The sequence below is a fragment of the Trichechus manatus genome, unplaced genomic scaffold (genome assembly GCF_000243295.1).
Source record: "Trichechus manatus latirostris isolate Lorelei unplaced genomic scaffold, TriManLat1.0 scaffold00012, whole genome shotgun sequence".
NCBI classification, from domain to species: Eukaryota; Metazoa; Chordata; class Mammalia; order Sirenia; family Trichechidae; genus Trichechus; species Trichechus manatus.
Window position 1 is genome coordinate 19,866,556 of NW_004443948.1, and position 15,836 is coordinate 19,882,391.

At 35.1% G+C, this 15,836-nt stretch overlaps 1 protein-coding gene across 3 annotated transcripts in view; it reads right to left on the reverse strand.

Moving 5' to 3' along the window:
• Positions 1-220: 220 nt before the first annotated feature.
• CUNH21orf91 (chromosome unknown C21orf91 homolog) overlaps positions 221-15,836 on the reverse strand; it is a 31,594-nt gene continuing 15,978 nt past the window's right edge. For 2 of the 3 annotated variants that reach the window (XM_012554138.2, XM_023726647.1), the window contains exons 3-5: positions 7,920-8,456; positions 6,869-6,931; positions 221-5,051 (exon numbers count right to left, since the gene is read on the reverse strand). In XM_012554138.2, coding sequence (XP_012409592.1) covers positions 4,885-5,051; positions 6,869-6,931; positions 7,920-8,456 — 767 coding nt within the window. In that variant the 3' untranslated portion in view covers positions 221-4,884. The remainder of the gene's footprint in view (positions 5,052-6,868; positions 6,932-7,919; positions 8,457-15,836) is intronic. The other variant, XM_023726648.1, reaches the window with a different exon arrangement.

Here is a 15,836-nt window from a genome sequence, read left to right on the forward strand (position 1 = left end):
TGTTGTTGGTTGACACTGAGTCGTTTCCACCTGTGCAGAGTAGAACTGCTCCACAGGGTTTTCAAGGCTGTGACCTTTCGGAAGCAGATCACCACGTCTGTCTTCTGAGGTGCCTCGGGGCGGGGTGGGGGTTTAAACGGCCAAACTTCCAGGTAGTACTCGAGAGTGCTGTCTGTGCTGCCCAGAGACTATTTAGAAAACAAGTACTCTAAAAATATTCACAGAAGCTGGCAGATAACAAAATATTTGTTTTATTGTAAAATTAAAAGTAGACAAGCAAATGTAGTTACAGTTCCAAAGCACAGCAATACAAATGTATAAATTATTGCAGTTTTAAAAGAAAAGTGTAACAGCCAAATAATGTCTAAATAAAGTTTTTCGAAAACAACTTGGTTTTTTAACCACAGTAGTTCCATTTTCTTATTCTAAATGTCTTAGCAAAATTCTGTAAAAAAAACATTTCTAACATCAAAGAGAGATTAAGTTCAATGCCCATATGAGACTCAGATTTACATCAAGGCTAACAGAGATACACAGAAGTAGTAAAAAAGTAGGAATGATATTTAATAGAAGTCACCACGGACACTTTCTAGATTACCTCATTTTGGAAGAAATGGGATGGAAATGAACATTCCAGACATGTTGAAGGAAGAAATCCACATTTACTAAAATTTCCTTTTGCTTTATGGACAGTTGGGGAAAGTTCAACCTCTTTTTTGAGTGGGGCTAGGGATGAAGGACAATTCTCATCTCCATGACTTCTGTCTGACTCTGGTAAACTTAGAATTGTAGAATAATCCAATATCACTAAAATGTGTTAGTAATCTGGACTGAAAAGAACAGAAAAGTGTATCTTACAAACTTGATGCTAAAAAAAACCTTACTGTTAGAGACTCACTATGATATAGTTCATATCAAGGTAACTATGGTCACAAGTCGCTTGATCAGTCAGATGCATTCTAACAAGGGCAATAAAGAAAGGAAGTGAAAGGAAGAAAACACTGAGATATAAGAGAGTGCCCTGTTATTCCAAACAGCATTATAGCCCTCCTCCAAGATATCTGCTTTGTGCATTACCAGGTGCCGTAGTTATGCCAGAGACCTATTACCTTATTTATTCTGGTAAATAAGCTCCCCTCTACCCCTATCCCACTCTCACAAAATTTAACTTAGCAAAAACAATCTGTTGAGAGAGTTTTATCTTTTAGTGACTTTCACCACAAATTTCCTCAAATAATTATTCTCAATAACCTAAAGTTAAAAAGGCAATTAAACACTGAAATGAAAAGTCAATTACCTCTGCTTCACAGCAATATCTGAATAAAATACATAAAAAAAAAAAATTTTTAGAGTACTAAACTTCTTAATAAGTACTCAAAAATATTTAAATATCTTACTTGAACATAAGCAATGATAACATCTATCAGTAAACTAACTGGCCTAAGTCAGAGAAAGTAACACTACAAGAACAATTCCATTGTACCACTTAAAAGGTTTCACGTATATGTAACCTAAGTTTACGCTCACTAAACTGAACCTCCCAGTAACAAGCCACACATACATTATTCTTTAAAAATTTCTGCATAAGTTTAGCACATATACATTCTGTATTACATCTTATATTAACAAAAGCATCTCCTGCAAAACAAAACCAAAACTCGTAAATATTAACACACAAATAGGTCCAAATTTTTTTAAAAAACTAAAAAACCTAGCAAAAATTGACAGACAAGCCTCAACAGTGTCAACAAGGTAAAGAATACATAAACAAATAAAAAAAAGAGACTACTTTAAACCATTTTCAGTGACAAAGTATATAGTAAAATGAAAACCCAAGAAATTGCAATGTATGTGTCAAGATGGCAACAATAAAATAGAATATATTTGCACTATATTTCTGAAATCACTTTCCAATATGAACTTGATATTTTAAAAATAATCCTTAAATGTATACAAAAATGGGCACTTTGTGGTGAAATGAACATAATAATTCTACAGACTAAGAACGTTTCTTTGCTCAAACATTCTGCATAAGAAACTACATCCTGGAACAAAACACTATTCTGCTGCCTGAATCATCTATTACTGGTATCACAATGTCTTAAGTGCATGCCTTTTTTTAGACTAAACTTAGGTATTAAATACTACGATTTAAGGATAATACGATTCTCTCAAAATAAGAAAAAGTATTTTTAGCTCAATTATAAAGCTGAAGAGATTTTAAAACTTTTAATCTTAACAATCTCATATAGTCAAAACCACTTTTGACTTCTAACTTTTTAACTCAATTCAACTTCTCTAGTTATGAAACTTAACTTGAAAAAATTACATGAGTATTATTTCATTGCGCTTAATCATACAAATTCTAAAAATGTCAGTAATGGCTGATTGGCCATCTGCCTTTTGACATTTCTGAAACTGAAGCTACAGATTATACTGAGGTTTTCTTCTAAACTTCCTTAATAACAAAATAGTCACATCTACCAAAACCATTAGTTGTCGTATTGTACGTTCTCTCCAGTTAGAATTCAACTCTGACCCTTGTCCTTATAGCTGCATACACAATGATTGCATATTTAATCAAGAAAACTAATATAACATAGGTGTATACATGTTTACAAATTATTTGGATAAACTTCCGTGCAAAACACGTCAACAAAAAAAATTTCATCCAAATAAAATACTAGTGTGAATACCAGCACCACAGATATTTTTAAAGAGCACCTTTCCTTTGAAGAGCTTAAGCAGAAATATCTAAATGGAACAAACGAGTCCCCAGTTAAGACTTAACACCTGCATAATCCATCCAATCGTTCCAAACTGATTAGTAAGCAGCTACATATTTGCCAGAAACTCTTTAAGAGATAAGCAAACACTTTCTTTGGATGACACTGTTTATTCAGGACTGCACTATATGGCTCATATTCTGGAAATATGCTGCTACTGATGTATCAAATGCAAACACATCCCGAACTTTTTAATGACTATCCCTAAGTGATCTAAATAGAAGCCTAAATGTGGATGAACACACTGGCTGGTAAAAATCTTAATGAATTATGCCAAAAAAGAGTAAAGTCAAATTCGAAAATGTGACGTAACAACTAAGCACACTACTTACTGGCATAATCAGGAAATGTCTTTAGGCAGCTTGTAAATTTATAGAGAACTTGATATTGCACATATTAAAGTTAAAGCTTATTAAAACTAAAGCAGTGCATCCCCATTCCCTGGATTTTAAATTCATTTTGGATGTCCCAAAGAACTGAGAAAAACTGAATGCATCCTTCAAAAGCTCCCTGCAAAAAGTAATTATGTCATACTTAAGAAGGGAAAAAAAGAAATAAAATAAAATTGATGGGATTATCAAATACAGCCCTCAAGTTAATTTAACACATTTTAGCATTACAAAAAGTTGTGTTCTACCAGATTGAGGTGTCTGCTTTGTCAAATACTGTTTTTGTTCAAGACTAAAATCTGACCCAAGCCAGAGTAGGCTGCCAAATTTAAGGCAGAAGTCATTCATATATTTACGCATGAAGCTGCCAAGCAGATTCTCTCAAGCAAAAGATCTCCCTCATAAATACATTCTAAGCACCAGTTGTAAACAGAATTTAGAGCCCAATTTTACTCTGAACTGGTTATAGCTTTTACTGTAATACACTACTGAAAAACTTACCTAGCTGGTTGAGACAATCTATTAGTTAAGAACTCTCTGGAAGCATCATAAGCAACTTAAAAGAATATCCTTTTTAAAATAGGCTTATTTTTTTGAATTAGAATTTCTGTTTTTCTTGTTGTCAAGCAATCCTCTTTTCCTTTAGATTCTAAATTTTGGAAAAATACCCCACAGAATGCTTTCTTTGGGCACTAATTTCAAGGACGTTGATAAAGAATCTGGATAGCTTAAAAAATTCTTGAACCTTTACCCAAAGTGGGACACTGAATAGTTTTTAATTTTTGTCAAAGACAATTTCCAGCACATTCAATCTGAGGAAAGTTGGGATATTACATTTGACTGGCAAGTGAGGCTTGACTTACTCTATCCAAATTCTAACACATCAAAGCAATTAGAATGAAAGTAATAATGTAGTAGTAAAGACTTTTCTCTACGGAGACAAGTTGACATACAAAAACTGGATTAGCATTTTCTTCCTGAACCGAGAATAGTTTTTGTTAGAAAAAATAATGCATTTTATTTACTTGTATTTCATTAATTCCCCTTTCGTGAGTTACTAGGAGTTAAAACAATTCAACTAGATATATTTCTACTCCAAAATACATTTTTTCTTTGGAAAACAAGGTAATAGTTGTAAAAACATTGTATTAATAAAATGCAGCGATCTGAAATACGGATGAACATATTCACACATGAAAGTGTAAATATCATATATAGAGCCATTTAAATACACATTTATAAAGAGAATGGAAAGGTACCTAAAATAGCATTTATATATAAAATTTTCATATTAAAATATTGCTCATAATAAATAAGAGGTGAATATTATGAATTCTATTTCCCTCTTAAAAATTTTATTTAGTAGTTCAGACTAATCTAAGGAGTTTGTTAACCTTCTATAATTCTGACAGATGAATTATGTTAAATTATATTTAATAAAATCACATTGTAACAGTATACTGAAGAAGTCACATGTGGTAAGAATCAGAGAGGGGGCATTTAGTAATTATGGGAAAAAGATTCCCAAAATGATTAACCCTAAAAGACTAGAGTATAATGATCTGCTTTATTTGATGAAGATGTTAGTATCACCTTAAACACTGCAAATTTAATAACTGTATAAAAGACTGAACTATAACTTTCTTCAAACTTTGCGTGCCTGGCAGACCAATAAACCACAGAGCATATGAAGTAAGTGTAAGTTTAGTTCAGTTGTTTATGGGCAGGTGTGACTTCATTCCTGTGCGCCCCACTTGCAGACATGGTAACTTAGAATAGTTCTTGAGAAGCTGTTCGATGGCAACATGGCGGACATGGAGCTCTGAGGCCAAAGAATCTTTTTCTTGCACTTGATGTGTTAACTCTTCAAAAACTTCTGTAAAGATTTAAAAAGTAGTTTCATTTTTAATACAAAAAAAAGCTAACCCTATGATTTACTTCAAGTACTCTAAGCAAAATGAATGCATTAGGGAAATTTTCTCAATGACACTGATTTGACTCAGAGGAAACAGTTGTGTACTCCACAAAGTCTTTTAAGTTTTGATTATCCTAAAAAGTCTATATATTTTACACAGTCTAGCCAGCTGGGAAGGAGCCCTGATGGCACAACGGTTAAGGTCTTGGCTGCGAATCAAAAGGTTAGTGGTTCAAATCCACCCAGTGGCTCTGCAGGAGGAAGACCTGGTCATTTGCTTCAGCCTAGAAAACTCTATGGGGACAGTTCTACTCTGTCACATGGGTCGCTATGAGTCAGAACTGACTCAATGGCACCCAACAACAATAAGCCAACTGGGATACTGTATTCCTTTTCTCCATCAAGTGAAACATAAAAGTTATAAGCAATAACTACAGAGATGCACAGCAGAAATGGTGGCTATGACTGCATCTGAACCACGTATCAGTTACATTCTGCAAACAGGTTCAATCAATATCTAGTATGACTTATGGACAGGAAGTGCCACTAGTACCCAGGTCTGAAAACTCTTAAGAGGCTTTGGAATCAGAGTACTTGGATTTTTGAATATTTACTCCTACTCTTATAAGCTTCAGGCAAGTAACAAATTTTTAAATTTCCCTGTAAGTGTATCAGGGATAACAACAGTGAATATCTCACAGGGTTACTGTGAGGATGAAATAAGATCATATTTGTAAAGTACTTACAACAAAGTACTTGACAAATATAAGTTGCTATTACTATCGCTATTGTTATTTACTATTACTATTGTCATTTATATTATTCTGAGAGGCTGTGTCATCAAGAAAGATCACTAGCTTTGGACTTAAAAAGATAGGGGTTAGAATCCTTAGGAGTCCCTGGGTGTTGCAAATGGTTACCATGCGTGGTTGCTAACCAAAAGGTTGGAGGTTCAAGTCCATCCAGAGGTGCCTCAAAGAAAGGTCTGCTGATCTACTACTACTGAAAAATCAGCCATCAAAAACACCATGGAGAACAGTTCTCCTGACACACACGGGGTTGCCATAAGTCAGATACTGTCTTGATGCAAATGGTTAGAATCCTTAATCTGCTACTGACTGAATGCATGATCTCTGTAAGCAACTTAACAGCTTTAAGTACAGTTTCTTCAGTAAAATGAGAATACATTGAAAAAAAGAAAACAAACAACTGGGGAAATTTGAAAACTATTAACTGTTAGTGTTAACATATTTGATGACGTTAAGAAATTATTAGCTTTTTTTCAGGTGTTCACTATACTAGTCTCATTACTCTTGCATATGTTTCCAATTGTTCATAATTAAAACAACAAAGAAAACAGAGCTAACACCACCTACCTTAAAGAACTACTATGGAGCACACCTGCAGCATGCCTGGCACATTACCTGTTGCTGCTAAGTCAATTCCGACTCATAGTGACCCTATAGGACAGAGTAAAACTGCCCCACAGGGTTTCCAAGGAGCAGTGGTGGATTCGAACTGACGATATTTTAGTAAATAGTTAATAAAATGTTAACAATACGTAAAGATATGGTGTAGTCTCCATTTTCAAGTAAAAGAGAAAAACCTATTTCCCCTGCAGTTCAAAAAGAAGTTATTTTCTTAGTTTTTTTGCTCTGGAAAGTATTGCAGGTTCAAGTCTCATTTCCAAATTTAAATGCAGATGACGCCACCGATGCCCTGTAATACAGGATTTCCGGTATCAAAATTTTCTCATATAAAAAGCGTTGATTCCTTACCTTGGATTTGCTGTCGGAGCTTTGCATTCAGTTGCTGTACCTCAGCAAGAGTCATTGAATTCACTGAAACATAAAAATATATTAAATTATTGTCAAAACCTGAGAAAATAGGCTGCCTACATCAGTAACACAGTGCCATATTGAAAAAAATTATTTCCACTTATCTGCCAACACAACATTCAGCAGTACCCCAGGATTCATTCATTAACTTTTGCAGTTTGGAATAGTTTTCAAATTCTGACCTTAACTCACTGCCAGTACATAACCACCCTCTACCTGAAATAAAAGTTTCAACAAAAAATACTTAATACGTATTAAGTGCAGTGTATTCTGATATTTTGTATTATTTCAGTTTTTAAAAACTGCTAGTAACTAACCATTAAACTGATTTTGATGAAGCACTCTATAGTTCATGACCTGCACTGTGAAAAACACTATTTGAGTATTGTGGAAATAGTTTAAAAAATCAATCTATCTAGTTAGATAATTCATATGCAGAATTAACAAGCTGTATAATAGGAACCCATAGTCCCTTCTAGCTCTAAAATAACTTTAAGTCAAAATCACCTCAGCTTCTGTGAGTTTTTGCAGAAATTAGATGCAGACTGAATGAGTCACTTTTTCCAAGTTTAAAATAAATACACATATTACCTTTGACCTTTAGTAAAATGTCAGGTTTTTGCTTTTGAAATGCCACCTCCAATCTATTAGTCTTATAGGATGAGCAACGTTACTATGTGTGTTACTCAAAGGCTGAGGTTGTACTTCTAAACTATACGAACCCTGAACTTTGCAATTCGCAGTTTGTTGGTATTATTCAGTTTAATCATTTTGAGACTGCAGAATTTCAATGCTTAGGACATACTCAGGAGCATGCCAGAGAAGATGGAAGAGTTTTAAGACATCTCATTTTTTGCTAGGGTGAACCTGTCACTTTACTGTACTTATTACATCTATGATTCCACTTTAAAATTACTGACACATCACACATATATAATAATGTAAAACAAAACAAAACAAAAAACCAATCTTTTCTCCCCGTTTTACTTACATTCTTCTCTGCTGTAATGTGGGTGCTGGGTCTGAACAATGGCCTCTGGATTAGAGACTGTCTCTTCTTTCTTCTGTGATTGGTTATGACTATGAGACCATAATATACTATTATGGCATAAACTGGTACCTGAATCTTTTAACATACCAAGCCCAAAGTCTGTATTTTCCCTCTGCTCCAAAATTCTTTGTGTACAGCTTGAGAGGCCACCTGTAGTTCCATCTATCCATTTTGCAGAATACTTTGGTACTTGAGAGTCAAACTGTGGCAGTAACTTTTTATCTGGTTTATGCCTGAAATTAAACAGGTGATGCTGGGGATTTTTAGAACACTCAGAATCTGCATCTAGATCCTTATTTTGGGCATACTGTACAATCCAGTTTATCTTTTTACTCAAAATGGTTTTAACTTCTTCATAAGTGCTTTTTGAAAGCTTAGATCGAGGACAATCCTGGTTTGCAATCAAATGGTATTTTTCAAAGCAGTCTTTATGGCCCCTTAATGATCTAGTGTGCAAGAGATTAGATTTTGGTACTCCTGTAGGAAAAAAAAAAACCAAAAAACAGAAAAGTTGAGAAACTTTTATGTATTTTTTAATAAACTGCTTTAAGAATATGCAAATCTTAGTAAAACATGGACTCACCGACAATCTGTAAATCAGAAGAAAAATGCTAAAGAATATTGGAATAATACGTAAGATTTGGTCAGAAACGCTGGTGACACAGTGGTTAACAGCTGCAGCTGCTAACCAAAAGGTTGGCAGTTTGAATCCACCAGGTGCTCCTTGGAAATCCTATAGGGCATTTCTACCCTTTAGGGTTGTTATGAGTTGGAACTGACTCAACGACAACGGGTTTGTTTTGGTTTTAAGATGTGGTCTAACAATTTCTGTTTTAATTTATACAGTCAGTAATACTGAAGTGTTATGAATATCAAAGCCTTTCTTAGAACTTAATGATTCAATTTCAATCTTAGTTCAGAGACATGTTACTGCATACAATATAAACACTACTACTGAACTCATCAATTTAACTTTACAGAATCTTGGCATTTGTAATACTTTCTTCACTAATCCTCCTGAGGTCCACACTTGCAAAATTTTCTACTTCAAAGCTCAACAAGAGAAATGCTTAACAATTTTTTTTTTTTTTTTAAAACAGAGTAAATCGTGTTCTTAAATTATTATGTTGTTGTTGGGGAAAGATCAATCAAAACCGGAAAATACAAATTAATAACCCTAAAAAGTCAGTCAACTGCTTATATTTTTTCTTAAAAGAGGAAAGCTTCCAATGTGTTTTGCATTTGTTTTATTACAACTTTATTAAAATAATTTCATCTTCTAGAAGGAATGCATTATGTATAATTATTTTTCATATAATAGTAAATTCAATCTGCCAAGATACAACAGCCAGCATAATTCTTCCTCTCACAAATTCCTCACTATAGACCATAAACAATGAAAATACTTGTATTACACTTTATATCTCCCAACTTCCTAGTAGAATTTAAGTATCTTAATTGAACCCGTTGCTGTAGGAATTGATTCCAATTCATAGTGACCCTATGGGTCATCAACTGATTTTCAAAATACAGAAGTTCACACATTTTCATAAGTTCAAGCCACGTAATTCGAATCACACAGCAGTGGGTGTATACTGAAGGTGAACCAGGGATGTGGAGCTAAAAACTAATGCCTGGCAGACATAACCAGCCTACATCTGCTCAGCTCTGAAAACTAAGTGGAGAGTTATTCAGGTGCACTAGTTTTAAAAAAAAATTTTTAGCTGACTCATTAGAAAAAAATTACATTCTGTATTAGTCATCCATTGCTTTGAAAATCTAAGTTATTACAATTTTATTACCTGAACGCCAAACTCTGGCTAAGAGCAAGATAATGAAATATTTGCACTTTAATGGTATTAAATTAAGTCAGGTATAAAAGTGGTCGCAAATATTTATTTGTTCTAAAAAGATACAACATCAGGCAATGGTGGAACTTGCTGAGACGTCTAGAACAAGTGTTCGGTCAGGTCTATTACCTCAGAAGTGTGCTATGTAGGTAACACCTCCTGAATACGAACAGTGTATGTATATGTGAACCAACCACTCTCACATGGTAAAGTCAAATATCTGAGCCACGTTTCTTCCACTGAGTACAAAAATATATTAAAACAGAATTTCATTCACATTCTATTTACCACTTTGCTATTTGTACAGCAACGTGTGTATGCGTGTGTGTGTATTATTATCACTTTCTGTATGATCAGGTCAAAATTCTAGCAACATTAGAATACTTAAGTGCAAAATCTCAAAGCTCTACTTAATCATAGCGAGTACATCGTCAAAACTAGTTAAATCAACATAAAAAGGAAGTTCACGAGCCTTGCTTATGTGAATAAAAATATTAAAAATTTTATGTTTTAGATCATAAATAAGACAAAAAGGTAGTCAGCACAAGTTATAGAGCTATTCTGCTATTTGACTCCAAACATATTGCTCTAGGTAAACAGCAGGTAGGCAGAGAGAGCCTGAAACTTGTTTACTTTACTAACTTAGGAAAATTTATTAAAGCGCTTCCTTTCTCTCTGCAAACTCTCTTAGGCCTCATTGCCAACGCATGGCTAACAAACAGTCCCACTCAGTCCATGCCTCAAGCTCTAATATATGTATCAATTATTTAGTTGAATCTAAATATAACAAATTTTAAGTTTCTCCTTCAGTCTATACGAAAGCAAATTCTTTAGCTAGTGTATAAAAAGGGTTCCAAACTAAGCTACAGAAAATAATTAAATGCTGCTGTTCATATTGTCTTTCGCATTTATTTGGAAACCTCAGAAATTGTATTTACAAAAGATAAAAATGAAACAACTAATTTCCTGATGTACTCCAGAGCTTCAACAGTGGGTCAATACAAGAGTTACCTATTTTAAGAATAACGTGAGCTTTTAAAATTAAAGGTTTTTTAATCCAATGTTTTTCTTCATAATTATTCATGTAATATTAACTTTCCTTCCTCCAAAAATGATTTTTAACTTTTATTTAAACTCCAGAATCAATGCTAGGAACCACAATAAGGAAAAGATTATTGTTGTTGTTAGATGCCACTGAGTTGGTTCTGACATATAGTAACACTATGAAAAACAAAATAAAACACTGCCCAGTCCTGTGTCATCCTCACAATCGTTGCTATGCTTGAGTCCAATGTTGCAGCCACTGTGTCAATCCACCTTGTTAAGGGTACTCCTGTTTTATGTTCACCCTCTACTTAACCAACTATGGTGTGCTTCTCTAAGTTCCTCCTGATAACACGTCCAACGTACATGAGATGAAGTCTCGCCATCCTCGCTTCTAAGGAGCATTCTGACTGTACTTCTTCCAAGATGGATGTTTGTTCTTCTGACAATCCATGCTATATTCAATATTCTTTGCCAACACCATAATTCAAAGGCATCAATTCTTCAGTCTTTATTCACTGTCCAGCTTTCCCATGCATAGGAGGTGATTTAAAATACCATGGCTTGGGGTCAGGCACACCTTAGTCCTCAAAGTGACATCTTTACTTTTTAGCACTTTAAAGAGGTCTTTTGCAGCAGATTTGCCCAATGTAATAAATACACTGTTTGATTTCTTGACTGCTGCTTCCATGGGTGTTGTCTGTGGATCCGAGTAAGATGAAATCCTTGATTAACTTCAACATTTTCTCCGTTTATCATGATTTGCTTACTGGTTCAGTTGTAAGGATCTTTGTTTGCTTTATGTTGAGAAGTAATCCATACTGAGGGCTGGGGTCTTTGATCTTCATCAGTAAGCCCTTCAAGTCCTCTTCACTTTCAGCAAGCAAGGTTGTGTCATCTGCATATTGCAGGTCGTTAACGAGTCTTCCTCCAATCCTGATGCCAAGTTCTTCATATAGTCCAGCTTCTCAGATTTTTGCTCAGCATACAAATTACGTATGGTGAAAAGATACAACCCTGATGCACACCTTTCCTGATTTGAAACCATGCAGTATCCCCCTCGTTCTGTTTGAACAACTGCCTCTTGGTCTATGTACAGGTTCCTCATGAGCACAATTAAGTGTCCTGGAATTTCCATTCTTCATAATGTTATCCATAATTTGTTATGATCCACATAGTCAAATGGATTTGCATAGTCAATAAAACACAGATAAATACCTTTCTGGTATTCTCTGCTTTCAGCCACGATTCATCTGACATCAGCAACAACATCCTTTGTTCCACATCCTCTTCCAAATCTGGCTTGAATTTCTGGCAGTTACCAGTTGATGTACTGCTGCAACCATTTTTGAATTATCTTCAGCAAAATTTAACTGTGTGTGATATTGATGATTTTGTTCGATAATTTTCACATTCTGTTGGATCACCTTTCTTCAGAATGGGCACATATATGGATCTCTTCCAGTCAGTTGGCTAGGCAGCTGTCTTCCAAATTTCTTGGCACAGACAAGTGAGTGCTTCCAGCACTGCATCTATTTGTTGAAACATCTCAATCAGTATTTAGTCAATTCCTAAAGCCTTGTTTTCCCCCAATGCCTTCAGTGCAACTTGGACTTTTTCCTTCAATATCTGTGGTTTTTGATCATACGCTACCTCCTGAAATGGTTGAATTTTGTCAACCAATTCTTTTTGGTACAGTGACTTTTGGGTATTCCTTTCATCTTTTGATGCTTCCTGTGTCATTCAATATTTTGCCCAGAATCCTTCAAAATTGCAACTCGACGCTTGATAATTTTTTCTTCAGTTCTTTCAGCTTGAGAAATGCCAAGCCGTGTTCTTCCCTTTTGGTTTTCTAACTCCAGGTCTTTGCACATTTCATTATAGTACTTTACTTTATATGCATACAAATCATCTGGTCAGATGAACAAAAAATCACCAAACTACAATACTAAATTTATAGTGAAACATAAACACAAAATGAATTTCAAATTCAGGCATTCAAGAGAAAAGTCCCACAATAAAAGGCATGAAAAATAAGTGCTGCAGGCAAGAGCTCTGAATACACATTTAGAATAGCCTTTTATTGGACATTTCCACTTAAATGTCCCATAGGCTCCTCAAACTCACCCTGCCTACACTAAACTCCTCTCCCTCCATTCTCACCACCCAAACCTCAACCCAAACCTCCTCCTGAGTGTGGCACAACCAACTACTCAAGGAAGAATCCCAGGTATCCTCCTTCACAGCTTCTCTTGCCCCTCAATCCCAGATGTTCTGCGGGTCATCTTTATTGATTTTTCCATATAATGTAGCACCTACAATATCTCAAATCCTTCTACTTCACTCCATTACTACTCCCACTATACTATCTGGGTCACTCCATCACCTCCTGTCTATAGTCTTTACTTCCTCTAAGAAGCTTCCTCTAACCAATAGATACAGGTTAGGCTAACCTACTGTAGCATGCAACACACCAGATTTTACAATTGCCTGTTTACTGGCCTTTATCTCCTGTTAGACAGTAAGACTATTGAGAAGAGAGACCATATTTGTCTTATATGCATCCTCAGTGTCATAATGCCTGGCACACAATGGTTGCTTAAAAAAAAACAAACCTTGTTACTAATTATCATTCAAGGTCTACTACAATGCCCATCCTGGAAAGCGGGAAAGGGAACCAAATGTATGGGTCTGCCATGCTGCTCAGAGGACAATTAAAGGCATCTCTCAGTGAAGTTACTCCTATATTTAGTGTAATGGGCCATTAGTTTGAAGAACTGATGTGTGTCGCGGATAGGGATGGCATTCCTGTGGCATCATTCAATCTGCCAAACAAAATCATGAACTTCTACTCAGTTTTTTTTTTTTTTAACAGAAATTCACAGTGAATATAAAGGAAAGCTGTTTTACGCAAATTTGTAGTGCATTCATCCAGATTTATACCTCTAATTTCTTCAGCTAAGTCAGTTATACTAAAATTTTAAAATGTGACTGAATTTTAAAGTTCAATTTGAAAATACTTGTTTTATAAATATACTTTAAAATATCTATGTAGTAGCAAAGAAAGCTAAAAATTCAAGAAATACAACTCACCGACCAATTTATAGGTATACTTGAACAAGCTACTTTTTAGTCTAGAAAAGAATGTGAGTAGTCCCCTTAATTTGTATCAGCAGTATACATGTGATCTTATAAACTCTTGCAGTAATTTTGTTTTTCCACCTCATCAGTTTAAATTAATATAGGACAAACAACTACTGCCATTATGAGAGATCCCAGTAAGTTTCCCATCTGACTTTTCAGATTTAATTGCATTTACAAGCGTAAACTGCTCTGAGCACTAATTTGTTTCCTCGGCGCTTTGAAAAGTAATGAATCTAAATGAATTTAAATTAAATGAGTTAATACTTTTGAGCAGTTGAATTATAAGGAATTTCCAAACAGTTCAACAAAGATTACAATTTCTTTGCTAATAAAATTTTGAAGGCCATTGTAATTAATTAACATCCTCTTATGAAAACATACCTTAAAGATGTCCATGTTACATTTTTTTTTGCCCTGAGGTCATTTTTTGAGAACTAAGAACTTAATTGGCAACCATAATCAATAACTTTTTAAAGCACTAGTTTTTCCTAAATAAACGCTGCTTGGAAATCTATATAGGCTGTATATTTCTGTATGAACCCTGGTATTTTTAAATAGTTAAGCAATTTTTTTCAATAGGTTTCTTTCTCTCTGATCATTTTCCACTCTTATCTCTGATTTTTTATACCATTCTCACACACTTTCAGATGGATCTTGGCTGAAAGAAGAGAATACCAGAAAAATGTTTACATGTGTTTCACTGACTATGCAAAGGCATTCTACTGTGTGGGTCATGACAAATTATGGTTAACACTGCGAAGAACAGGAATTTCAGGACACTTAATTGTGCTCAAGAGGAGCCTGTACACAGACCAAGAGGCAGTTGTTTGAACAGAACAAGGGGATACCCCATGGTTTCAAATCAGGAAAGGTGTGTGTCAGGGTTGTATCCTTTCACCATACTCATGCAATCTGTATGCTGAGCAAATAATCCGAGAAGCTGGACTATATGAAGAAGAACGGGGCATCAGGATTGGAGGAAGACTCATTAACAACCTGAGATATACAGATGACACAACCTTGCTTGCTGAAAGTGAAGAGGACTTGAAGCACTTACTGATGAAGATCAACAACTACAGCCTTCAGTATGGATCACACCTCAACATAAAGACAACAAAAATCCTGACAACTGGACCAGTAAGCAACATTGTGATAAATGGAAAAAAAACTGAAGTTGTCAAGGATTTTATTTTACTTGAATCTATAATCAACGTCCATGGAAGCAGCAGTCAAGAAATCAAACGACGTATTGCACTGGGTGAATCTGCCGCAAAAAACCTCTTTAAAGTGTTAAAAAGCAAAGATGTCACTTCGAGGCTAAGGTACGCCTGACTCAAACCATGGTATTTTCAAATCATGTCATATGCATGGGAAAGCTGGACAATGAATAAGGAAGATGGAAGAACTGATGTCTTTGAATTATGGTGGTGGTGAAGAATACTGAATATACTATCGACTGCCAGAAGAATGAACAACTCTTGTCTTGCAAGAAGAACAGTCAAAATGCTCCTCAGAAGCGAGGATGGCAAGCCTTTGTCTTATGTATTCTGGACATGTTATCAGGAGGAATTAATCCCTGGAGAACATCATGCTTGGTAAAGTAGAGAGTCCACGAAAAAGAAGACCCTTAATGAGATGGATTGACTGCATCTCATTACCATCATTTCACTCCAGTAGTTTCAACAACGGGCTCGACATAGCGAAGATTGTGAGGATGGTGCAGGAATGGGCAGCATTTCGTTCTGTTGAACATAGGGTCGCTACGAGTCAGATATGACTCTAGGGCACCTAACGACAACAACAATCCATCTGGCATGCT